This window comes from Ornithodoros turicata, chromosome 3, assembly GCF_037126465.1.
Source record: "Ornithodoros turicata isolate Travis chromosome 3, ASM3712646v1, whole genome shotgun sequence".
NCBI classification, from domain to species: domain Eukaryota; kingdom Metazoa; phylum Arthropoda; class Arachnida; order Ixodida; family Argasidae; genus Ornithodoros; species Ornithodoros turicata.
This window is the reverse complement of record NC_088203.1, coordinates 45358888-45384012: the sequence shown is the minus strand read 5'-3', so window position 1 is coordinate 45384012 and position 25125 is coordinate 45358888. Positions and strand designations below refer to the sequence as shown.

Genomic DNA, 25125 nt, shown 5'->3' with positions numbered 1-25125 from the left:
CGGAACGATAGACGAGACGCAATGTAACTAATGCAGAAAAGGAACTGCAGGCACATGTTTACCTGCCAACGACCAACTCAGATGGTCACACTCAAGTCGTATTTATTGGTTCTGCGGTTTCGATAACAATGCATTCACTTATACGGTAGCAATATGACAAAAGATTCCTACACGCAGTAATAGCACGGTCCCTCAATACTCTGTCCGGTAAGGAAACTCCGAAAAGTTCGCCCAGGTTCGCATCGGTCGTTAGGGGGGAGACTTTGGTGTCGGGCGATGCCTGCGCGTATGGCTTACATTGTGTTTCTGCGGGTGTTTGGACCTCTAATCTTTTCTGTCTTTTTTTTTTTCTTTCTTGGTGCCTCAGTTTTGTGTGCCTAAGCAGAGGTTCTTTTCGTAATATTCTTTAAGGTTATTGCAATCTTTGCACACGGTGCGTCAGAAAGAGTGATATACACACATCAAGGAGACGTCGCATGATTCCAGTGGGGAGCATTTCGTGACGACTATTTTCTTCGTGCAAGTGAAGCAGTAACAACAGACATTATTGGAGATCTGAGCGTGAATTGTTGAGTACCTTCGAATAGATGAGTGCATGACACGTATAACATACCCGACACTCTAACACTGCATGAGAACCGTTCAATGTTCAAAAGATGGATCTTTCAACACGATGTAAATAAAATAACATGTCTTAGAGCAGAACTTGCAGGGAAAGATGTAATGCCAAATCGGCTCAGTAAACGAACTGGAAGCGAACCGAAAATTGTTTCTACTGCTCAGCCGAAACAGTGTAAAGCAGCTACCCCTTCGCGAAGCACTGCGGATGGAAGGATTGCATGATACAACCAATCCTGTGCTCTTTTTCTTGCAAGCTATATAACGTAGTGCCAATCCTTTCACTACATTTGAAGACATAAGTAACCACTCATTAAAAACGAACTACTTATAATGTGCAGAATGAAGGCATCAAGCGTTCAGGCAGCTCCTTCATATCAGAACCTCACACGTTCACGAGCTGGGACCGACAAGAACGATCAACAACAATAACTTTATTTTGAGATGATGAACGGGGAGTTTCATCGCCAGGGGCGATACTCTAAGTATTTCTGCTCATCTGCTTTCTTCGAGCTGTACCTGATATGGCAGGCTATGGATACATTTTAATCCCATATCGGTTTTTCTACATGTCTTTTCTCCAAGGTGTCTAAGCGTTTTGCGATCCATTGTTCATGAAAGAAAATACGACTTTAGTACAAACTACAGACTCTTGAGCTCATTCATGGCCGTGTATAGTATACAAAAAAATCCCTTCCTTGTCTTCATTCCGAATTTCAGGCGAATGACTAGAATAACTCAAGAAATTTGCTTTACTTTTTATTTTTTGCTTATCTCATTGCAGTTCTTATTTATCTGTCACCGGATACCATGCGGTGTAAATGTAGTTTTTGGGCAATCCCAAAATTCCCTTCAGATCTATGAGAACAGTGGTTGTTTCAAAGTAAAACCCTACGTTCTGTTCGATCATTTTAGATAGTTTGTTATGTCCTGAGACTGATCTAACTCATATGCCGAGGCAATGATTGTTTCGCCGCTGTTTGACATCCGAATCTTGTCAGCCAATTTCTAGTTTGCAAAGTGCTAGTAGGCCACGCGTTAGTAAGAGGAAATACTATTTTGTGTATCTAACCCGGCTTAAATCATGTTGCAACTTCCTTATATTAAAATTTTGCGTGTCATGAAAAAGATAGTAACGAAGTTTGCAATCTACCCATGGAGGAAGGAAAGAGAGGGGGAGCTCTGTTGCTCTGAGAAGTGAAGCCGAGATTGGGGGGCCACTCCAGTGACATCAATACCCGCCTTCCGTTTTCGGTTACATACATCTCTATGGAAGCCCCCAACGCATAGTTTCGGAATACTTGCAGAGGTGTGGTGGTAGCGCGCCGAAGTGGCCCCCAAAGTGGCGTGTGCAAAGCTGCCTCATTGGGCAATTCAGCTAACGTGACTCTCGCGTGGCTCTAAAGAAGCTACAGCTCACCTCCTATCCCCACGTCACTTGCCCCACGCTTCTCTCTTCTGTCGAAGAGCCGTTGGGGCGCCTCTTCTTTCCTCCATGAATCTACCCAAGCAGCACGCCATTATTGATATAATATTGGACCCATATGGGCTGCTATGGATTACCAATATTGGTCCAATATGGGCTGCCAATGTGGGACCAATATGGGTAGTGCAACCAGGCTCCATATCGTACCAATTTGGGCTGCCCATATTGGCAAGCTCATTTTGCCCATATTGCACCGATATTTTCGTGATAACGCCAACGGGGAATCCGTTTAATAAAAGCATTTTTCGATATAATATCCACCACTGACATTACTTCTCTCTTCTTGTTGCTTTTCATTACTGCAGATCTTCTGATTGATCTACGTTGCATAGCGTTACAAAAACAACACTGCATCGCCCTAGAAACGAAGAATATTCGCTACGCCCGTCTTGCTGAAGGACCCATGCGGTCCCACGGAACCGCTAATGCAAAACATTCCTCAGAAGCCTTCATTGGGATCGCAAGAGTGTATTTAGTAATGGGCCGAGAGCAGTGATGGGCAAAGTACCTCAAAATTATACTTAACTTAAAGTACCAAGTACCCGGCATCATTAGCACTTTAAGTACAGTACAAAGTACCCAATTCCAAATGTACTTCAAGTAAAGTACCAAGTACCAGGCAAAGTACTCCAAGGACTCATCAAGTACATTGTCAATTTAGTCTGTATGACTTTGCATTTCACTGTTTAGTATCTGTGTCTTGCTCTTTTGGCAGAACTTTAGCGAGTACTCTTGACAAATGCTTTGAAGCCATAAAGTCCTAGGCTAACCCGTGAATATCAGCTCATTCAGATGTCATAATTTGCAGTTACATGTAGAGAGGTAATCAGTGAGCTGTGTTGTGAACTTGTGATTATGCAAAATAATATTATACCCGGACTGATTCAAGATCACTCGCCTATAGTGTGGTGTTCCGGTACTAATCTTTTATAACAGGCTAGGAAATTTCAAAGAGAAAAAGTACAAGCCAACAGAGATTATATATTTCTGGGCATTCCTTGCTGCTTTTTGAAATACAACATGCTTAGAAAAAGAATATGAAGAAAGTAAAAAAGGATGAAGCACAATGTAAGCCTTCATTTTTACGAGTGTGATCTGCAGCAATGTAATCAATGTGACCAATTGGTAAAATGTAAAATGTAAAACTAAAAGCATGTGTGTCTTTCAGAGTGTTCATCATGTAATGCAATCACACATATAATGTGATATAAAATGATTATGAATTGCCAATGGAGTGAAAATATAAAAAAGCATAGAACCCTGCATGGGAGAACTGAAATGACAATGGACCAAGTCATTGAGCTGCCGGTAATGCAGTGTCATAATATGTGCGTGTCTTTGCATTCCATTCGTTTTACATAATCATAAAAGCGTCGATACTTTTTCGACATTTCAAGCCTCTCAACAATAGATTTGCTTCAACAAATATGCTCTTTGAAAGCACAAATATCCCGTTTCGGTAAAATGTCAGACTGGGACTCTTGGTACTGCGTCCCACTAAAAGCGCTAAAATGACGGCACCAAGACGAAAACTCAAACATAGCCCTATCTGTGTGTCTTCGTCTCCTTGCTGTCGTTTTAGCGCTTTTAGAAGGGTGCAGTTTTGATACCTTTTTGCGATTTTTTATCTGGAGTTCAAGTATGGGTACTTGAGTACTTGATGGGAAAGTACTCGGAAAAAAGTACTTGCAGTACAGTATAAAGTACACGATTTAAAATGTACTTCAAGTAAAGTACAAGTACACAGAAATGTACTTAAAGTACTACTTGAGTACTTGGTACTTCAAGTACTGCCCATTACTGGCCGAGAGTGAATGATTCGTTCTTGGTGAGGGAATCAGTAGCCTGAGCTCAGTGAATCGATTCACTTCCCCTAAGAAGATTCGTTCATTGATTCACCTTCAAGGAGGGTCCTAAAAAACTAAAAAAAAAAGAGGACACATTTTGATTTCGAAACATTTGACAGAGGACATTTAAATTTCCGTTAAATTTCGTGCAGTGGTGTGTTGGGGATCTGCCTCAGAAGCGTTGGGATGAGTAGCATTATTCCAAGATATTGACCCGAATTAAGGCAGACAAAATGCCAGAGGATGCACAATGCCGTAGAAAAATACCCAGCCAGAGGTTTCAGTAATAAGTAATGAAAAAGTGGTACCGGATGTTATCAATGTTACCGAATGTCTGCTGCATAGACAAATGCCGTTTTCAGAATCAACTAAAAAGTACTTACTCCTGGTCTCTCGCTAGCATAAAGTGGTGCAATGCTTCTAGCAACTGGGTTATCAGCATCAGTGATCAACTGAGAAGAAATGCTCCAGTATTTGGAACGTGCAGAGCGGGAATCCAGGTAGACAAACTTTGTTCCTCCTCCACTTGACTCTGGAAATTTGTAGATGAAGAACCTGCAAGCGACATGGCTTGTGAGTTAAGTGATTTGCCTGCAAAATAATATCGTAAAATAGGTGGAACATTCACACAAATTAAGTCAGGTGTGTTCAACGACTTCTACTCTGTGTTTCTTATAAGAAAGTCTACTTTTTGTGGCAGGGGTGGCATCGCTTAAATACATTGTACTTGAAATAGCAATGCATGTATTCATACTGTGCATGCCTACAGCATGTAGAAAATATATGTTGAAAATTATATAGAAAATATTATATCTTTATTTAATACCAGTACCCCCGATTTACGAACGGTGCCCTCCATGACAAGACACTTCCCCTTCCCGATTCCATTCGTCGATTTATTAATCCCTTAAACCTATGGGCATTTTTTAAGGACCGTGAACCCTTCATCGATCGATGACTACTGTATATAAAGAGTGTTTATTTTTATCCTTCACAGATTTTTTATAAAAACGCTATGAGGACAGCATAGATGTCGGTTTTGCTGTTGAGTTGTACGACCAGGCGAACATCTTCTCGAAGAAAATATGCAAGTACACGATGATTAACAACGTAAACTGGATTAATTAACTCTTTAACTGGGGGATTTCGGGCCAAAGCGAGACAGCAGAATGAGAAACTGTATCCGCGTTGAAATTCATTCCACGTTCACGGAATGTCTTCTGGGGAATGGTCAGGATTATCTCCGGTTGTGCTATTTCGCTTTTGAGTGAAATTTCCTAATAATAAGGTCTCGGACAATCACTGTGGCTCTATCGGAAAACCCTCCATTTCGGTTTCGGGTTCGGCGATGCGAAACAAGTTAAAATAATCTAATAAAATAAGCTAATAAAACTAGTTTTGGCATACTCAGAGATGCGTGCGTTGTCTCGGAAAGTGTCGCGATTTTTCGGCGTTTGCTGTCCCGCATATGTCGCGATTCTAGTAATATTGTTGTCCCTCTAATTCCAGCTCTACACGTCACGATGACGAATAGCAGCAAGAAGACAAGGACAGGGTAGAAGTAGACAGGACGACTGCAGACTCTCAACTGACGTTTAATCAAAGAACACAGCATCTTAAACGCTAACATCTAGGTCACCGACTAAAAAAATGTACGGAGAAGCCAAGGTTTGTGCTGCCGGCTGGGAGATAGCACTCAACATCTTATCTATACGTAGAAAATCAATTTCCACGTCTGCTAACGTGACAGAAGGGGAGCTGACACATCTGTCATTACACGTGGCTATCAGAAATGCCTCCATTATCTCCCGCACCAACTGATCTTTATGAACTGCCAGCACCTCGGTCTGATCGAAAAATGGCGTGCACTTACAATCTCGGCAATGGACGCTCAAGTGACCGGATGGGGTTCTTCCAAGTAAAGAGGCCCATAAGCCTAATGCTAAGGCAACTACATGACTGACCCACATAGCATCTGCCACACTGAAGCGGTATGCGGTAGACGATATCAAGCTTGCAATCCACAAATGGCTGTCGATGTTTTACATTACATTCTAAAGGCATTATTGGTACATTTACTCTTGCGCAAAAGTGACTGCAATTTCAACGGAGTCGTAAATACAACATTCACTCCATGAACCTATACCAACTACCCCGGATTGTTCCTATTGTGCTACACGTCACCACTCGCTTCACAGATCACACGACAGTACTCGTCACTCTAAAGCAATTATATCAACGAAAAATGCCAACATCCACACGCAACAGCTACCGCTAAAATTCGCGTTACACAATTGTAACCGACCTGTATTTTTTTAGACACACCAGCGGGCAGTGATTGATTGAAGCAGCGACAGAAGAAGCTTATGCATGTTGTACAACAATTTCTAACGTCCACACGGAATAAAAGCAGGGAATTATATGACGGATGTGATGTGATGTGATGTGATGTGAATAAAGAAAAAAATGGGGATGTGAGTTTCGACGAAGTAAAACTGGCTACCCCAGTACACTTAATACAGAAAGTTCAATCCGATGATGAGATGATGAAAACGCAAAAGGATGATGTCCAGAGACGAACAGAGATGATAATGGAGTTCAACATGTAGGTCAAAAGTTCAAGAGCTGCGCCCAAGTTAGAGTAAAGTGGCGGAATCACCGGGGGCACACACAGGACACATCACACATTCACCATGTCATAGGATGTCCATAAGCCCGGTTGCATGCAAAAAGTCTTCAAGTGCCCTTAGCGCCTTGTCGGACGAAGGAGGACCTAATATAGTTTCGTGATGTCGAAGGCTCGGGAGTCCAAACGAGAGAGGCTTGTCTCTAATGCCCTTCGAGCATCGACGTACTTCCGACACCTGAGAAGGATGTGTTCTACATCCTCTAGAACGCCACACTCACTACAGTTCGGAGAGTCTCGCTTTCCGATTTTGAAGAGGAGACGTCCGCTGTACGGTACATTGAGCCGTAGCCTATGTAGAACAGTTGTCGTTTGTCGCGTAAAGGAAGGTGGTACTCGAAAGCGTAACCCTGGGTCGACCTTGTATAGAAGCGAATCCCGAGCCGATCCTGTTAACCAGGAGGTATTGCACATTCGTTGTTTGAACTCGTTCAGCATTCGCCCCGCGTCACCCTTGGTGAAATAAATGGGCAACACACTTATTGGGCGCGCCTTAGTTGAACAGCCCGGCGTGCAGCAGCGTCCACAGCCTCGTTACCTGCAATGCCACAGTGGCTAGGGATCCACTGCGTTTGGATGTCATGACCTTTTAAAACTGCTGCATGGTGTGCGTGTAAGACATCTTGTGCTGCTGTCGCCAGAGATCCCGTAGTAAACATGGTAGCTAGGGTCTGTAACGCACATTTTGAGTCGCTATAGATAGTCCAGCGAGCAACTGAAGATTGTGAGTTGATGAAACTTATTGCCAAGAGGACTCCATAAAGTTCAGCGGCCGTTGCAGAGGTGACGTGAGACAGCCGCACCGCTCTCTCAATATTCGCCTCCGGGATAACAAATGCACACGAGGAGCCGGATGATGTCGTAGAGGCATCCGTGAAAATCTGCATCCTGCCTGCGGAGCTGTTTAGTAGCTCAAGACTGAACTGACGAAGAACGGAAAGATAAACTTAACAGCAACGTGCCACTCCACGAACGTTACGCCTCTTTTTAATAAAAATATTGGAAAGGATAAAAGTAAACACCCTGTAGGTATATGCAGTCTCTTTTCGCTTAAATTATGTATTTGCTTAAATACTTCATAAATACTATATGTGACCACTGTTGCGAATCGCTGACTTGGTAGCGTTGCCGAATTCCAACACCCTGGCAAGAACGAGGCGGAGGCCGAAGAAGCAGAGAAACAGCGTATATTTACAGAGGTTACATTGGGAAAAAAGAACACAGTGGACCCATAGGTGGCCGCTTAAGTAGCCAGCCGTCGTGAGAACGAGATCGATCGGCGAGACAGTTCTGTGAAGCGGACCTTGGCCGCCTTTTCATCCCCACTTGAAAGGGTAGCTTGAGCGTTGGGGAAGATGTCTCCCCGAGTCCGGCAAGATGACAAAAATGGCTAGCAGCATACGTCGTAACACCACGTACATGAAACGCGCATGTTTCAAAACTTTCGCCTCAACAATTAAAGTCATGTGTGAGCTCTTGCTTCTGGGACTGAGCTCTTGCTGAGACTTCCTATGAGACTACAATTTATTCACCTGGTTTAAGGGTTAGTACCCGTTTAGAAGGTCCTTTTAGAAGGTCCTTTCGCGCAGACGGAGACACTGCATTCCAGTGACGTCAACGTGACTCATTTCGACTCAATACCGAATACGAACCTTTTGTGGACAGACAGCCAAGCTCAGGTTCAAGAACCTTGCTTGAACGAGGAAAAATACTGACACGGGGCACTGTTGCTCAGTAAAGAGGTATCACTTTTATGATCAGCCGCCACCCAAAGGAAAACGGACAATTGCTCACTGGACATTTGTTCATCGGACACCTGCTCGCCAGTCTAGGGCTGAGACCGGGCATTTGCTCACCCCGTTTTTTTTTCCATGAGCCCAACCTGACAGTTTCATAATTTATTTTCATTTTATCCACTGTGTATTGCAGTAAATAGTAAAGTGTTGTACTTTTATGTCTATTTTTTAACAGCTGCTGAAAAACCAGCTTCCGTCTTCCCTTGGTGGAGGTAATTGTGGGGTTGTGACAGTAATGACTTCCATAACGCATGATAAGTGAACAGTCGTTTTGGCGCTTTATAGCCGTGGCCACAGCTCGCTTTCTCTGTTGTTTGGATGTATTCAACCTAAATCATTTACTCGACATTTGGGTGGTACTGATTTTCTGAGAGGAAATATGGGGAGGGGAGCAGAAACCTTCCAGTGCTCATTTTCTGTACAGAAGAACACCTCCTCACATACGCAAAAGAGCATCACCCCCATAGATATGAAGTTCAGAAAGACCCAACTCTGAAGTAAGACCCGAGACAAGGAGTTCGGTCAAATTCTGGTGGTTTTCTCAACTAGTTCAAATTCTCGAGTATTTGACTGAACACCATGTCTCGGGTTTAGTTCACAGTCATGCACCACCAGCTTGTCAGCGCCATTTCGCTTCAGTCAATCAGAAAGACCTTTCGGAGGTACATCTAGCCATGAAATTTCCACCCTTTCAACGTGCGAATAGCCTTCCCAGTGTCTCGCTATATACGAGCTGTTGAAGCATACCAAAATTTAAAAAAATAAAAAATTCACGGCACGAAGTTTTCACGAAGCGACCACGCGGCTTATTATTTTTATACAATATTATCTCGGTGCGCTCTCGCGCTTGTCAGGCAAGTCAAATTTTCACTTGTTAAAGAAGTGTGCCTTGCAACTATATTAGAGCTATTGTTGGAAGTAAATGTAAATGGACGACCAAAAAATGTCCTCGATACCTTTACCGGCATAGCCCATTACCACGTGAGTCCTACCATGCTTCCATAGTTGTGCACATGTATGAATTATTTTACTATTCAGGAGCTTCAGTCATGCGCATGCTTGAAAACATGATGCAGAAATTTGATATTTCCCATCAGTCATTCCCCTAACCACAACGGGGTATGTTCTCCTGCAACAAACATTTTATACTGTGCCACAAAACACAACATAAAGCCTGCGAAAGCAACAGGCACGCAAAACACTTGGTGAGCTCATGTCCTGGATCCCTACCCAAGATGGCTGCAACGCAACCTGCTATGAAGATTTCTCCACTGACATTACGCAAGATCGTAAATCCGCACATACAAGGTGACAGGCCTACAAAGAACACCAGCAACAAAACGCACTTGCCAAATTCAAGTTTCATCTATGCGGACGCAGGCCAATTCCAAAGCTCTTCAGGAAGTATAGTATGCGGTGTGGTTCGCGCGTTGAGACGACATTTACGTCATGGCCAGCAGGGAGGGCGTAGCCAAACAATATTGAATAGAATAGAATAGAAATAGAAATAGAAAGAAAAAAAGGGAGACGTAGGTCGCACTGGTGCGACTAGGTGTTCCAGGACGCTTGACGTGTGGAAGCACTGAATGAATTAAAAGATTATATCAGCACGTATGTCCTTGAGGTAGGCCGTGAGTGCACACCGCGCAGGTTGCTGGTGCTGCCTTGGCCAGCTCCCCAGTATCTTCTCAACACTAAATGGTCGGTTGTCAAGTTTCGCGAGGGCGTTCTTCAGTATTCGCCGACTAGAGTCGAAGCGTCGCCGGGTGACCAGCACGTGCTCCGTGTTCTCCACAGTTCCGCAAGTTGAACAGTTCGGCGATCTAACGACACCTATCCTATGAAGGAATGCTGCTCCGAACGAGACGTTGAGCCGCAGGTGATGGATGACGGACTCTAACGGCCTTGGCATCTTCGATGGGAGGCAGTAGGTGCAGTTCGGGTCGATTCGCGCGAGGAACGCGTGGTTCATGACGTCGCCTCTCCGCATGGCTTTAGAGAGGCGATCACGTAAGGAGGTCAGCAAGTACTTCGCATCGGATTGCTTGAAGTAGATTTTGTGAGTAGTTCTTTTGGAGGTGAGCAATTCGAGCAGCCTGGTCCGCCTTCTCATTTCCACTGATACCGCAGTGCCCTGGGATCCACTGGATGATGACGTTGTGACCCTTTGTTGCGGCAGAATTGTATGCTGCGATAACACTGTAGACGACCGGCGCAAGTGAGGATGTCGTCGAACCTTGCATTGCTTTGAGGCCAGATTTTGAATCAGAGAAAATTACCCATGAAGTCGGGGTTTCTTTTGACGCTATGTCTAGGAGAGCTGCCTCGATGGCGTATAGAGCTCTGCCGCAGTTGAAGACGTCCTGTGAGACAGACGTATCACGCGGTGCTCTCCCGATGACGCAATGACGAACGCGCATGTCGACGACTCTTGCGATGTGGACGCATCTGTAAATATCTGCTGGAGTTTGGAGTACTGAGCAACCACATCCCGTGCGAACTGTATTACAACAGGCAATGGAGTATCCTTCAGTAGCGCGTCAGAGCTTAGTAAATGCTCAACCTTGTTCGCGTACGAATCCAGCGGGCCAACGGGTTCTTGACATGTCGAGAAACCAAACGGGTTTAATGCCTGAGCGATTCGATTACTCGCAAAACTGATATAGGTGGCTCTCTAGCTTCAGCAATGGCTGCGCGGCTGGAGGTTGCCCGTGGGACGCCTAGGCAGAGCTTAGCACTTTTTGATAGCGCACGTTGCAATATTGAAATTTCACAATATTGCGCGATATTGAAATATATTTCCGGAGAGGTTATTTTAGTACTATACATAGAAAAGGTTGATTTCCCCTCTTCTCCCTCTCCCAAGGGCACTACCAAAGGTGCAATTTCAGAGGGAGGGGGTGGGGGAGCTTGACCGTTCGGCAATCAACAAAAGAGATTGAGGAAATATTTCTCACAGTTGTCCCGCCCATTTTTCAAGATAAGATGGATCGCGAAAGAAATGGCATCTGTGAAGAAGGCGACTACCGATCTCTTCCTGAGTTACAGAGGAGCAGGACTCCGTCGTTGAAAAAGACAGAAATGTCGAGCAGACAGCAGTTGCTGAGTACGATTTGTTGAAATTGCCACAGAAGACTGCCGCCCATAAAACCGGTGCCCACGTGGAGGCTCCGAAATCCCTGAAAAACTCCAGGACCGATCTTGCGATGTTACTGGGCTTTTCGGACGTGCACTGGGTCCTTAATTTTAACGCGTATTTTTGTTCCTCAGCTCCTGTGGAGGGACTCTTCTTTCGCATATCCGCTGATCAAAGGGGAGCAGCGTCAACAGCATCAGCATTTTTCCTTTTCCATTAGCTTACTTACTCACATAATCTTCAGATCGCTCGCACTATTAGAATGAGAATGACTATTAAAAGTCGCTCACTTTTAACTGTCTACTTGACTGCTCATCATAGCAGCAATTTAACGCAACATGATCATGAATATTTGTACGTGTGTGGAGTGTGTAATATGTGGAGTTAAGTATCGAACAGAGAGAGTGTTTAATGCAAGATCCGTGCAGGTAGATGAATTGGTCTCTTCTTCACAAAGTTGCTATGGATACGGCCGCCACAAATGTACCTAGGGTACTTAAATACTGTATTTAAACTTTGTACTTTAATACTCTGTTTAGAAACTACATATGACAATGACAACATATCACACTAGGTATTTTGTATTCATATTGACATACGTCCAAACATGTTTATGCCCATCCCTGCTTTTTAGTTACGATTCAAATGGACATCTGAAGGAGTACAGAGGGCCAGAGGTGCGCATGCCCCTACTTGCATGTAAACCGCCCAGCTGTTGTATCGAAAAAACTTATGAACGAACTCGGCCCAGGAGGAAAAATCGCCAGAGAAGTCAGCCCAGGGTGAAAAATACACAACAATAAGGGCACGCCCAGCCCTTCGGACCGCTGGTAAGCACCCGGACAGAGAAGAAGAGAGAAGTCGGCCCAAGTTGAAAAATGCCCGACGGTAAACGAAGGCCCTCCGCCAACTCCACCGATCACTTCATAAGAATCTGATTAATTGTGCCATATTGGAATATTAGCTGTTGTGCTTGAAGTTACATACATCAGAATTTTGTAATTAAAACACCACTCACGTATAATAATGTGAGACTTTTTATAATAAAACTTGTAATCTTGATTGTGATCATATTGATTAAAAATATCTTTGATTAAATGTGCTATCTCATTTTAGTTCTGCTGTATCGTATTGTGTTTCTTCTGCTTCAGGTTTTTTGACTGGGTTTTTCTCCTTCACACAGAGTCATAACATAATTCCCGACACTAATGACTTTAAAAAATATATTCTGACTTGAACTTTTGTGTATGGCTATCCTTTGTATGTCTATATTTCTATGTAAACCGCCCACTACACACCTGTTGTAGCGGGAAAAAATTTGCGATTTAAGTCGGCACAGATGGAAAAATTATGAAAGAAGTCGGCCGAGGCTGAAAAATGTACGAGGGTGAGCGCGCACGCATCCCTCCGGCCAGGCTTTCCCCACCGGTAAGCGTGCTGACAACCCTCCGCACACGCGGGGAAAAATACGCGACAGTGGCCCAGACGCTGTAGTGTTCGAACCAGACACCTATGGAACGTAGTGATCTCCGGTGTCCTACGGCCAGCCCATTTACTACTCCAATCAGTGAACACTGCCAACGCCACCTAGCTAGAGAAAGCCTGAGCATTGCCTCCTCTCCCTCCTTCGCTACGTGGACATATATAGTCAGAATTCGTCTGCTACTGCGATTCACCATTCTGCGAATTGAAGACCCCGCAAATGATTGCAGCTCACCTGGAACCTGCAGACCTCAATATTTAGACAAAAAGTGCAAGACGCTTTTCACAAAATGAGTTTTGAGAAAGACTGACCGTTTTGCGCTGTATTTCCAATTTTTCCCATTTAGTACGCGGGGACGTTCAATCACAACTCGCAGACGACGGTGGTTCTTCTCGGTGGCCACGACCGCTGAAGGCCCGTTGGTGATTGGCTACGGCCGCTAGAAACACGATTCTGATTTGCTGACTCTTAATTGTTACGCCAAGTCGGCGAGCGCGCAGGCTTTCTGTATCTAAGTGGTGTTAAGACTAAAGCCTCCCAGGCCTGTGCTCTCATTCCGTGACGTCATGTCCGGTCAGCCCAACGTCGCCGGCTTAGCGCTTCTCTAGCCCCTGCGCCATTTTACAGTGACAGCTGTCAAGAGCTCAGTGTCGGGAAGGTGTCACGTACGTCGCATTGCCGAAACCCTTCCCTCCCATGGCGCGAGACGAAACAAAGAAACGAGAAAAAGACGCGCGACGCAGATTTGTCTTTCGGAAAGTCACGTTGACTTTGACGTTGGCATCAGTCCTCCTCAGGTAACCGAGGATGCGGCTGTAGAGCATGTACAACTGCGCCAATCTACAACGTTGCAAGCTCATTGGCCCAGACTGTGTGCGCGCTCCGATTGGTCGACAACGTTTTGAAGTCGCATTTTGTAAGCGCGCATGTGTGTGCAGCGTCCCGGCGGCCGTTACAGCAGTTTCAGCATAGTTTCGAAATAGCTCGCATCGGTCGGCACGGCGTCCGGCGTCCGTCCTCTTGTGTTCCGTGTTTCGGTGATGTCAATCGGCAGAACAGTTTGTGATTCTACGCATGTTGTGCTGGTCCTGGACACGACTATTATCCCACGTACAATCTATCAACTACGGAACTGAAATGCTTCGTGGGCTGGTGCGGTTGGAGCGTGAAGAACGCGTTCGGGCGCCGTCGGATTTTGAGGCCTGACAACAAAGACAGGATTACGATTACGTGCCACACAAGCGTCTTTTCCGCTCTGCAAACAACGAAAGAAGATGATCATCATAAAATCGGCCGGCAAGGCGTCCTCTTGTGTTCCGTGTTTCGATTATGTCAATCGGCAGAACAGTTTGTAGAAGTGTTCGCTGGTTTATTCATGCGTCGATGTGATTCAACGTGTATTGTGCTGTTCCTGGACACCACTATTATCCCACGAACAGTCTGTCAACTCCGGAACTGGAATGATTCGTGAGTTGGAGCGGTTGGAGAGTGAAGAACAAGCGCGGACCCCGTCGGATTTCGTGAGCTGTGTTCGTTTTGCTTCAAGTTCGAACTTAGTTACAGTGCGTCAGCAACGCAGTGGACTTTGTATTCACAGTGCACCCATGTATCAGACCTTTGAATCAGTGCTTTGTGTCAAATAAATATTTCTTTTAGCCAAAAGAGGCTTCAGTTATTTTGAATATCGGGTAACGGCGGTAGGCGTGAAATCCGATAGAGGTCGATGGTAGCCAGAACCGGTCGAAAGGTCAGCCAAAGTTAAGGCTCCTGATTGGCCGACTGGCATTGCATAATTTCTACAACGTTGCACTCTCATTGGTCGTGTGCCCAGTGTTGTGTGAATTATCTCAAACTATGGGCTCTATGGGGAGTTGTTGGAGCCTGGTTGGCATCGTGTGCCTCAGAGAAAAAGTGGCAGGGGGGCTGCCGGGTCGCATGTCATTGCATGCGCTGAGTTGCGCGGCGCGCGTATCGGCTTCTTGTCGCCTGCAGCAGAAGCGCCAACGGTATTGCCTGTGTGTGCGTGCAAGTGAAGAGCGTCATTATGGGCCGTCCTAGGCTGCGTTCCAATACCTCGCGCCCGCGAAGCCGCCTGACTAGGCAGCTGAGTAGACCACTTTGCTTGTCACTATTGGAACAGGCTTGCCTAGCCGAGGCGCCTGTGGCGCCATCTCGACGCAAGAAATGCGTACGGTGCAAGCGCAGCAGGACTCTAATGCGCTAAGTTTGTAGGACATCGTGCATAAAGTGTCACCTTCACAACTAAACATGTGTTGCAACTCTCTACGCAGTTTTAGAATACATACCACTATGTACAACTTTACATTTAAAGCCAGCAGAAACAGCGGGCACGCTGGTACCGTCAACGCGCGTCTCCATCCCGGCTGTCAGATGGTCAGGCGTATAACTAGACTGTATCGATGCGCACTAGGCGGTAGCCGACTGAATAGCGGACTTGGCGAGATTTGGAACGAGACTTAACATGGCGGCACTTCCGGTTAGACCGCTAGGCAGTAGACTAACCGGGGTATTGGAACGCAGCCCTAGGAAGTGTACGAACGGAAGATGATCCTGCTGCGGACTACATTCGACAGCGCGAACTATGTGTGTAGCGACACGCCAACTCAAATAAGAGAGTTTTAGTACCTCGTACGCAAAGGCGATAGCGTACTAATTACTAAAACTATCTAACAATTCTGTAACTTGCGTCGTATCTGCCAGTTCATTTCGTTTTTTTTTTTCCTTTGATGCACGCACAGTGTATGTTGAAGAAGTGGTTTTTCCGTTTTCCATCATCTTGAGCGTTCTATTGAACCTCTTCTTGAGCGACTTGTTACAGTTGACGAAACACGGTGAAACATGTTGAACTATGATCCTGTAACAAAACAACAGTGCGTGGAGCGGTGGCACTCGAGCTCTCCAAGGACGATGAAATTCAAGATTCAAGGACCAGCGGGTGTGGTCATGAACACGGTTCTCTAGGACAAGGAAGGTGTTCTGATGACAGACCGCCATGATGTCGAGCATCGTTTATCATTTCCTCTAAACTTCATTTTTCACCCACCGAGGATTACTCCCCAGTTACCGGGGTTGAAAAAAGAAAAAAAGAACCCCGTGTGTGACAAGGCTACATAGCTACAGAACCTGAGACTGGTTCCTCATGCAGTATACACATAAAACGTTGCCAGCACCAACGTTGGATGAACGCCATTGAAGTCACCTAAATTACGACCGAGGGGCAACGCATGCCTGCAGGGGTCGCAGAAGAAAGAGGAAAACTCTCATACACTGAAGCAGAACTCCAAAGACATATGTTTATATTTAGGTCTACATTGAATAACGGTTTGCTTTTCAGAGGACAGCGTGGAACAGTCTTCGTAGATTATTAAATATTAGTGCTGCCACCATCTTTGAGGTTAATTTGGCAGTGGTATCGAGGTAAACTAGCACTACAAACAAGGACAGACATGGGAGAGGACAAACACTGTGCTAGACTTCCAATAGACAAAAAAAAATATTGGCAACCAAACAGGCTTATTTTATGAATACCTCTGTTGTTATCTTTCACGTGTCACATTTCAGTCTACAATTCAAGCCCCTTTATCACACTTCTCCAGGAACAATATCTCTTTATCATATAACGCCACCGATGCCTGTCTGACGCGTAGTGACCCCATTTGTCTTATTTGAAATGCTTCCACAATCTCTCTCGTGCGCTGATCCGCTGAACGCCCCTCGATCACTGTGTTATAAAATTGTGGAGTGCAACCTCGCTTAGGTCTGCCCAGCGGGATGCGCCGTCCCGCAGTGGGAAACACCCCTCTTCACTATTTTTGAATGGGCTGATAGCAGTGGCGTAGCCACGGGGGGCTAGGGGGCTCGAGCCCCCCTACCTGCCACGGACCGACCCCCACAAATCGTGCAAATCCGAGAACATAATATATGGGGAGGGGACCAGTGTGACGATCGCGAAAGTTCTTGCAGTTCATTGCGTCTATCTAAGAAGCACTCCTGAATGGTTTTTAAAGTATGGAGCTTTTCAAAATACTTCCAATCTCGTGACACCACCTCATTGGTCATGACAGTAATAACATTGGTAATCCTCAGTTTGCAGTGTGCACAAGTATGTGTGTGTTGTCGACACAGGATCAGCGGGGGGGGGGGGCGAGTTTTCGTATCGAGCCCTCCCTACCTTGGAGGTCTGGCTACGCCACTGGCTGATAGGTAATCCAGCAACCCTTTCTTACTTCTGGGTGCATACTGCCAACACCCAGAAGTAAGAAAGGGTTGCTGGATTACCTATCAGCCCATACAAAAATAGTGGAGAGGGGTGTTTTGCATAACTGCTTAAGACATGCCTTGTACCGGTCCTGTTACCACCGTGTCAAGGAAGCGTACGAAAGCTAGGTGGAACGCGCTCGAAAAGCAGGATACCCGCAAGAACTACTGGTAGCTGTTAATGAGGCACTCCTGAAGCCTATTAGATGTGGGGGACGCAAGGAAAGGAGATCTCATGAAGGACAGCAGGTTGCTGTGCCATATATGCACAGATTGTCACACAACCTCAAGAAAATTCCTGAGAGATACAACGTCCCGGTTGCGTTCTCTGCGCCGGAAAAGATTGGAAAAATGTACAAGGTCACAGGCGGCATCAGGAATACCAGTCAGTGCAGCATAAAGCATCTTACTAAGTATGCCGGATGCAAAACTAATGTGATCTATGACATCCCGCTGTCATGTGGAAAATCGTACATTGGACAAACTGGTCGATGCCTTAATGTAAGGCTGAGAGAACACGCTGCCACCTTGAAAGGAATCCCATCAGACCACCTGGCCGTCCACTGCAGTAAGTGCGGTTGCACTCCACGATTTTATAACACAGGGATTAAGGGGCGTTCAGCGGATCAGTGCACGAGAGAGATTGTGGAAGCGTTTCAAATAAGAAAAGGGGGTCACAATGCGATAGCCACGCATCCGTGGCGTTATATGATAAAGGAATATTGTTCCTGGAGAAGTTTGATAAAGGGGCTTGAATTGTAGACTAAAATGTGACACGTGAAAGATAACAACGGAGGTATTCATAAGAGGAGCCTGTTTGGTTGTCAATAATTTTTTTGTTTGTTGGAAGCCAAGCACAGTGTTAGTCCTCTCCCCGATCTGCCCTCGTTTGCAGTGCTAGTTTACTTCGATGCATTCATACCAACTTGCCCGGTTCACCACCGTCATTTAGTCAGTGGCGTCACTACGGTATGCGCCAGCCGATGCGGGAGCACGTTGCGCCTCTTCACCACCCAACAATGCATTCCTTTCGATACCAGGTGATAGACGACAAATAATACCTTGTCACATGCTGTGCGCATGTGCGGCAGCTTGCGCACCGTCAGATGGCGATCACCGAGGGGGCCTGGAAAGCGAACATAATCTGGACGCCGCCTTCGCATGGCAAGACAAGAGAGTGTCATCACCTCTTATCTTTATCTTACATCGTGTTACGAACAAAACGCGTTCCCGTGACAAGAGCTGCTTTCAGTTCAACGAGAGCAGCAGCCGGGACAGGAACACATTACCATACGTCGTTTCTACGATCACGCTCACATTTTTACAATAAATTACTTGCCTTAAAATAAGCCTTGCAAGACCGAAACTTTAGAGGGGATCACGTGGTGGACAGGAAGCAATGGCGATTTTGACTCGAGCGACCGCTAGAGGGTGGCTACGCTAGTTTGAAGCGAAGAGCCGCTCCTTGTGTTTCCTTCCTCCATGCTTGGAACCATGCCAAAATCGCCGGCTTTTGGGAAATTCTATTTCCGCAGGCACGTAATCTCAGTCGTTGACGGTTTGTTCAATTGTTATGTTATGGTTATGACATTTTTATAGTTAGGGGGGATATGTAGAGTTGAAACACGCCGAGCGGTAGGCCACAGCTTCGTTAGTCACTATGCTTGCATAAACTATTCACAAACGGTACCAATAGCAGTAACACGCATTTTGATACAGATTTTGCGAGAGCTGTCGGGGGCTGGCTCCCTCTGGCCGCTCCAAGCGATCGCCATCACGTGTACATATTGTCGGAGTTCTGGTCGGAGAGGACGGGTTGTTCTAATTACCTATCGCTGAGTAGACAGCAGTCTCATGGGATGCTCTGCTCTGCGTTTATGCATAGAGGATGAACATTACTAAAGCTTCTAGCTGATTGTATGCTGTGGTCTGTCTGTCCGGCAATGCTTCGACTCAGCAGTAACAACGTTTGTTTCCATTTTTTCCAATTTTCCGGGGAAAAAAACGTTTTTTTTTTTTCTTCTAGCGATTCAAAATTTCCGGAAATTTTGCATCTCTAGTCACGCATCCACGCAATCTTTAACACGTGACCTTAGAATCCACTTAGGAGACGGCTCCTCCGCGGCTCCGTTCCTTAGTTTATGATCGTCTTTCTCACACGTGATGCATGCCGGGTTACCAAAAAGGTTGTTATTGCTCCAAGTTCCTTGCTCAAGCCGCTATATTGAACAATGGCAGAAGTACGAACGTCAGAAGGCTCTTCTGAATCTCCTCGGCACCTTAGGTAAGTCGTTGTTCTCTTTCACTATGGTTGTCTATAGAGCTTACACTTCATCGTATATCTAACGAAGTGAAGGCAAAACGCGCACCAACGTGCCAGTGAACAATGTGAGAAACGCTCAGGAGTAATCGTCAGCAAATGCGCGCGTGCAAAATGAAGGACTGCGGTATGAAAGTGCGTGAGACGCACGGAAACTTCATTAGGAGCAGCGTTCAAGACCTGCCTTTTTGCCGTACAGAGGAAGTTGTGGTGGTCACTTTCAATGAGATATCCTACCGATGGTCGCCTTTGCTTTTTAACGTTTCAAAAGAAGTCGTAGAACGTGAAGAAAAACAATGTGCAAGTTTCCGGCGATGCAGAATAAAAAGTAATCAAGACGGCATCAACTGTTTACTATATACACATTAAAAACAAGACTTTCGTGGCTACACTTCTTCAGGTTTGAGGACCTGTTACAAGTGGTGAAGGATATATAAAAAAAAACGTCACATGGTACAAGAGAAAAGGGTGAGGGTGAAGATAAATACAAACAAATGCAATACAAATATAAACAGAAGCAACACGCAATCAATAGGAGGTGGCTGGACAGATGTGGGTTCAAGTCCTACAGCTGGCTAACCTTTTCAGCGACTTTCATCTTTCATAGGTCAGACAGACACACAGACGGGTCGGAGGTGTACGTGGAGGAAACCTGTCTGACCTTGTACGTACGGACCACCATGCCGTACGTTCCCCACAAATGGGCGCAGTACAGTCGCATCGGTCATAGAACCACCTAGGCCAGGGGACTCAAGCTCAAATCGAGTCGGGGACCGCATTGACCTTGGACGACATCATGAGGTTCCGGACAGAAACGAAATGACAGCAAGTATACCAAAACACCACAGCATAAAAAAATACGCAAAGAAACAGGAGCCGTGTAGCTACTTTTTAAAAAGAATTCCGTGTTAGCGCCGCGAAGCAGCTGTGGCTACGAGCGGCGTACAGACGTGGACAGATGGAGTGAGGGCAGCAGGAAGGAGTGGGGGACAGGGGGGTTAGTATGTGTCCTGCGCCGACATAAGGGTGAACTGTGCCGAGATTTGTCTGGAAAGTCTTCGGAAAACCCAGGGAAAACCTCAGATAGCACAGCCGGTAACAGGATTCATACCCGTGTCACCTCCCAGTCTCGGCGTGGAAAGTGATCATCCTAACCACTATGTCATGGGTCGTGTATCTACTGGGCGCGTGGTGCATGTACAATTAGTAAAAATAACAAAAATAAATAAGCTGTCTTTCCAAATCGGGCACTGAAAATTTGCTATAAGGCTGCTACACTGCAAGCCCATAAACTTAGTGTAATAAACAAAACGACGCCACTCTCTTCACTTCTCTTCACGATTCTCGTTAACAGTGATGAAAGATGAAAGTCACTGAAAAGGTTAGCCAGCTGTAGGACTCGAACCCACATCTTCTGGATTACCGGTCCAGGGCTCTACCAGAACATCAGTTCTGAACAGATCTGAACATCAGTTCTCTTATGTTCTCGTTAACAGCCCGTGAAAACTTCACAGTTTGGCGATCTGTCCGTGGCCGTATTTGTTGTTGTCATGCGGAGTACCAGTAACTGAGCAACGTTGATACGCAGTACGCAATTAGGTTATGTCAGAATCCAAAAAGGAGGAATCAAATTTCTAACTGGAAGAAAAACATTCTTACGGCGGGATTCTAGCGCACGTCGAAAATTTGCCGCTGTTCATTCTCATCTATAGCCATTGTAATCATAGTTTAGTGACGCTTACTTAAGCCGTCTAGCAAGAATGCAATGAAAGTGACATTCGCTTGGTTTGAGAGCACTTCACGAAAATGATACTAAATTGACCAGTGTGAGCGCATCTCCATTGACATACTACGGTAAAATAAACACGATATAAACTTTTATTTGAAATCTTAAAATACCTATAGTACATAGTTTTCCAGCTAGCCTCACACCCTGAGCTGTTAATTAGCACAAGCCAAAGCAGCGACACCAGGGTGGAAGCATGTACGCGGCCCGTGTGCTTTCCTTCTGTCTGGCTTGTGTGGTAAACTGTTTTCAACTTGACACCCCCGGGTAGACGGCGCTGTGCTTTCAATATGGCGGCGTCCACGAGAAAGCGGTGTATACTTGTACCACTATATTCGTTCGGAGAGGGATTTCTATTTTGCGCCACAGGTGGCCCTCGGAACTTATTGCGGTGCTTTACCTTTCAGAAAGTGGCGGCCTGTACATTTGGCTAGCCTTTGTAACTCCGTCACAGAATGTCCTTATGTCTCGTGAAATGCCACGGGTATGCGCAACAAGAATGTTCTGTGACGCAGTTTTCTGTAATAGCTATACTTCACGACTCCGTAGTCCTCCGTCTTTCACTTCCACGCGCAATTTCGCTTTTAAACGCGTTCGCTGATTCCTAAGGTCCACAACTCGTATACGGAACTGCACTCTTATCGCAAGGAACTTTCATGCTACCACCGGGACGTCACTTACCAGTCAACATCATTTCCCTGTCCATCTTTACAAGTTGTGTTTGCTGTCGAAGCCTGGCCTCCGCTGAATTGAGAAAGGGCAGTCAACAGTAATCCCACGAGCAGATGCATCGTCTACAGCTAGCACAGCTTTAATGCTTCGAGTCACCGCGGAACACAACGTACTGACAAGCCGATAGTCTATCAAGCGACCAAGGTCCGTCTACGCTACAAGCTGCGTTTCCATGAATGCGACAAAAGCATATCGCATCGACTTATCGCAACAAAGCCTCTTCAAAGGGCTGCCCAGCTATAATGCCCAATTATAATACATTGTGTTGTAATAGTATTGGTGTAATACATTTATGTATTAGTATTACGTATTATAACATGTACATTTTAGAAAAGTATTTGTATTAGTATTATAATACACAAAATTGTGTATTACTAGTATTACTGCGCAATATTTCTGAGGCAGTGATACTCCTTCCCCTTCCGCGCTTCCGGCTGTGCATTGTCTACTCTGACTCAGCTCTGGCAATAAATAAGAGGCGGCGTCCGCGTGTTTAGGGTCACGACACTGCACCTTTGTACTGTTCTATTACAATCTCTTAACCCTAATAATATTGGGGTTAAGAGCTTCACCTCACCTATTATGAATATCCCAAACCTCTGAGGTGAACTACTTAACAGGTTGTGAAGATTTCATTCCTTCTCTAACTCCCACTATGGAAAGTCGCAGGATTTTAAAAGGCAGATTTTTCGTGGTGCTTATTGAGGAATGCGAACCCTTGTTGACCCGCTAACTTGTGTTTACCTGCACTTGTGGAACGTCTGTTCTCGATTGTAAACCTTGTTCGCAGGGCAAATAGACGAGCACTTGGACACTCAATTTTTGAAAAAAACAAAAACAAAAGTTGTTGTTAAAGTCGAATTGCATGTAAACGCCTACGTTCCAGAGAAATGCATGTAATGCGTGAGTAGAAATAAATGTTGCACACGCTGCGGTATTTTAAGAAAGTGGTGTGTATTACTAGTGTATTATAATACAGGATTAGCATTACGTATTATAATACTCTTTTTGAAAAGTATTATTCTTTAGTATTATATTACGCATTTTCGTTCAGTATTATGTATTAATATCATAATACTAATAAATTGTATTTTTGCCCACCCACAAATATGTTCGCATATGAATCATTACGTTTGTTCGGTGTTTACGTGTGATGATGATTTGCAACCTGATTACGATTAATGTATTGCTCAACCGCTCCGAATACCCATTTATCAATTCAGGAAATATTACACCTAGTATTGAATGTGAACGTCAAAAAGGCGACAGGTGCGGATGGTATTCCGAACGGGGGGGGTGGGGGGGGTGCGTATATGTTTATTAAGAAAAATAAAAAAAGAAAGGATCGCTTTTTTGTCTCGATACGCGGAATGGTGTACCGAGTACCTCTTTTTAAATTACAAAATTCGCTCTTAACAGGTGCTGTCCCACACCAATGGAAGGTGGCTAAGGTCATCCCAACATAGTCCGGTACTCTAGTTGATGCCTGTAATTACCGGCCAGTGTCACTATTGCCAACGTGTGTCAAAATACTTGAGCATATTTTCAATAAACACCTTAAACACCTCTTGAATTTTCTGGAGTATAACTATTTTTTACCCCCGCTCAACATGGCTTTAGACAGTGGGTGTCTATGGCGACGAAGCTGATCGAAACGATTCACGAGTTTTCTGGTGTGTTAAATTCTCGTGGCCAAACTGATGGTATCTTTCTCGATCTGTCTCGAGCGTTTGATAGAGTACCGCAGAAAAAAAAAGTGTTAAAACTAAGTTTGGGTGCCTGACCATACGGGGGCTGGGGGCGTGGCGCCCCAACAAATTTTCAGGGGGCGCATGCCGCGAAGCCCCCGCGCAGTCGGCGCCTATGGGCCACACACCGCTTACGCTCCACATTTTCGGTCATTGTGTCTGCATCTCCTGCAGCAGCATATCTCCGAACTATATGTATGCGTCAATGCTCCGCAGCACATCGCCTACTCAAAGGGTTCCCAAACTTAGCTACCCTGCGACTCATCAGAACAACAAGATATCGCGTCGCCCAGCGCCCCCGATTTCACGATACCGCGAGCTTCTCGGTTTCAGCGCATGAATACACACAACCAACGCTGGAATGAACCATTTCCACGTACGTGTCACCCCTGGCGTCGGAATACAAAACGTCGTATTGTAACCCCAAAATGAGCGAGGGGCACTTTTCATACTGGCACATCGAATGGTAAGTAGCGAGAGAAGATTGCAAAAAGAATGCGGAAAGAGTGAAAGCGTATTTTACGGATTACGAGTGCAAAGTGTCGTCGAGTGTCGGCCTCGAACGTCAGCACAGCCTTGACAACGATTACCTACCCCAAAACATGGCCGCCATGGCTGAGCATGCGCATATGGTTACTCAGAAAAGTCAGTTGATATCGTCAGAGGTAGTAAGTCGGGCTAGAAGCCGTCATAGACAGAAAAATAAACGCGTGGCAGCGGGGATGGCTGCTGATATTCACAAAAGTGAGCTTGCTTTGTAGTCCAGTAGGCGACTTCAGAAAATCGGAGAATGCTTCGCGCCGCTTTGAACTGTGGGCAGTGATTTATTCAGACCCCCTACACCCCCAAATGTTCAGTGACACCCCCTAACTTTTTCACCTGTGAACCCCCCACAGGGGCTGCCCTTGTGATTTCAGCTTTAGACATTTGTCGGTAATGACATATTAAGCTGTAATGACGTAACGATAATAATGCCCCCCCCCCCCAAGTTTTTTCGAACACCCCTTCACGTTTGGGATTCTGGATAGACCACTGACTGTGGGAGCTTACTAATACGAAAGAAACGGATGTCCTCCAAGCTGTTTCGATTTCTCCCCTACGGGTCCATTGTCCACGAGGTGTCAAGGTCAGCGAAAGCGAAACGTGAAGGGCTATTTTTCGTTCGCCCGCTCAGCAAGCTCCCAGTTTGTAATGCGTGCGAAAGGAGTA

General features: G+C 45.5%; 1 protein-coding gene across 1 annotated transcript in view; it reads right to left on the bottom strand.

Annotated features, from left to right (window-relative positions):
- The window catches only part of LOC135388454 (deoxyribonuclease-2-alpha-like), a 68110-nt gene extending 45814 nt beyond the window's left edge, over positions 1-22296 (bottom strand). The window contains exons 1-2 of the mRNA XM_064618027.1: positions 22118-22296; positions 4335-4506 (exon numbers count right to left, since the gene is read on the bottom strand). Coding sequence (XP_064474097.1) covers positions 4335-4506; positions 22118-22227 — 282 coding nt within the window. The 5' untranslated portion in view covers positions 22228-22296. The remainder of the gene's footprint in view (positions 1-4334; positions 4507-22117) is intronic.
- Positions 22297-25125: the final 2829 nt, after the last annotated feature.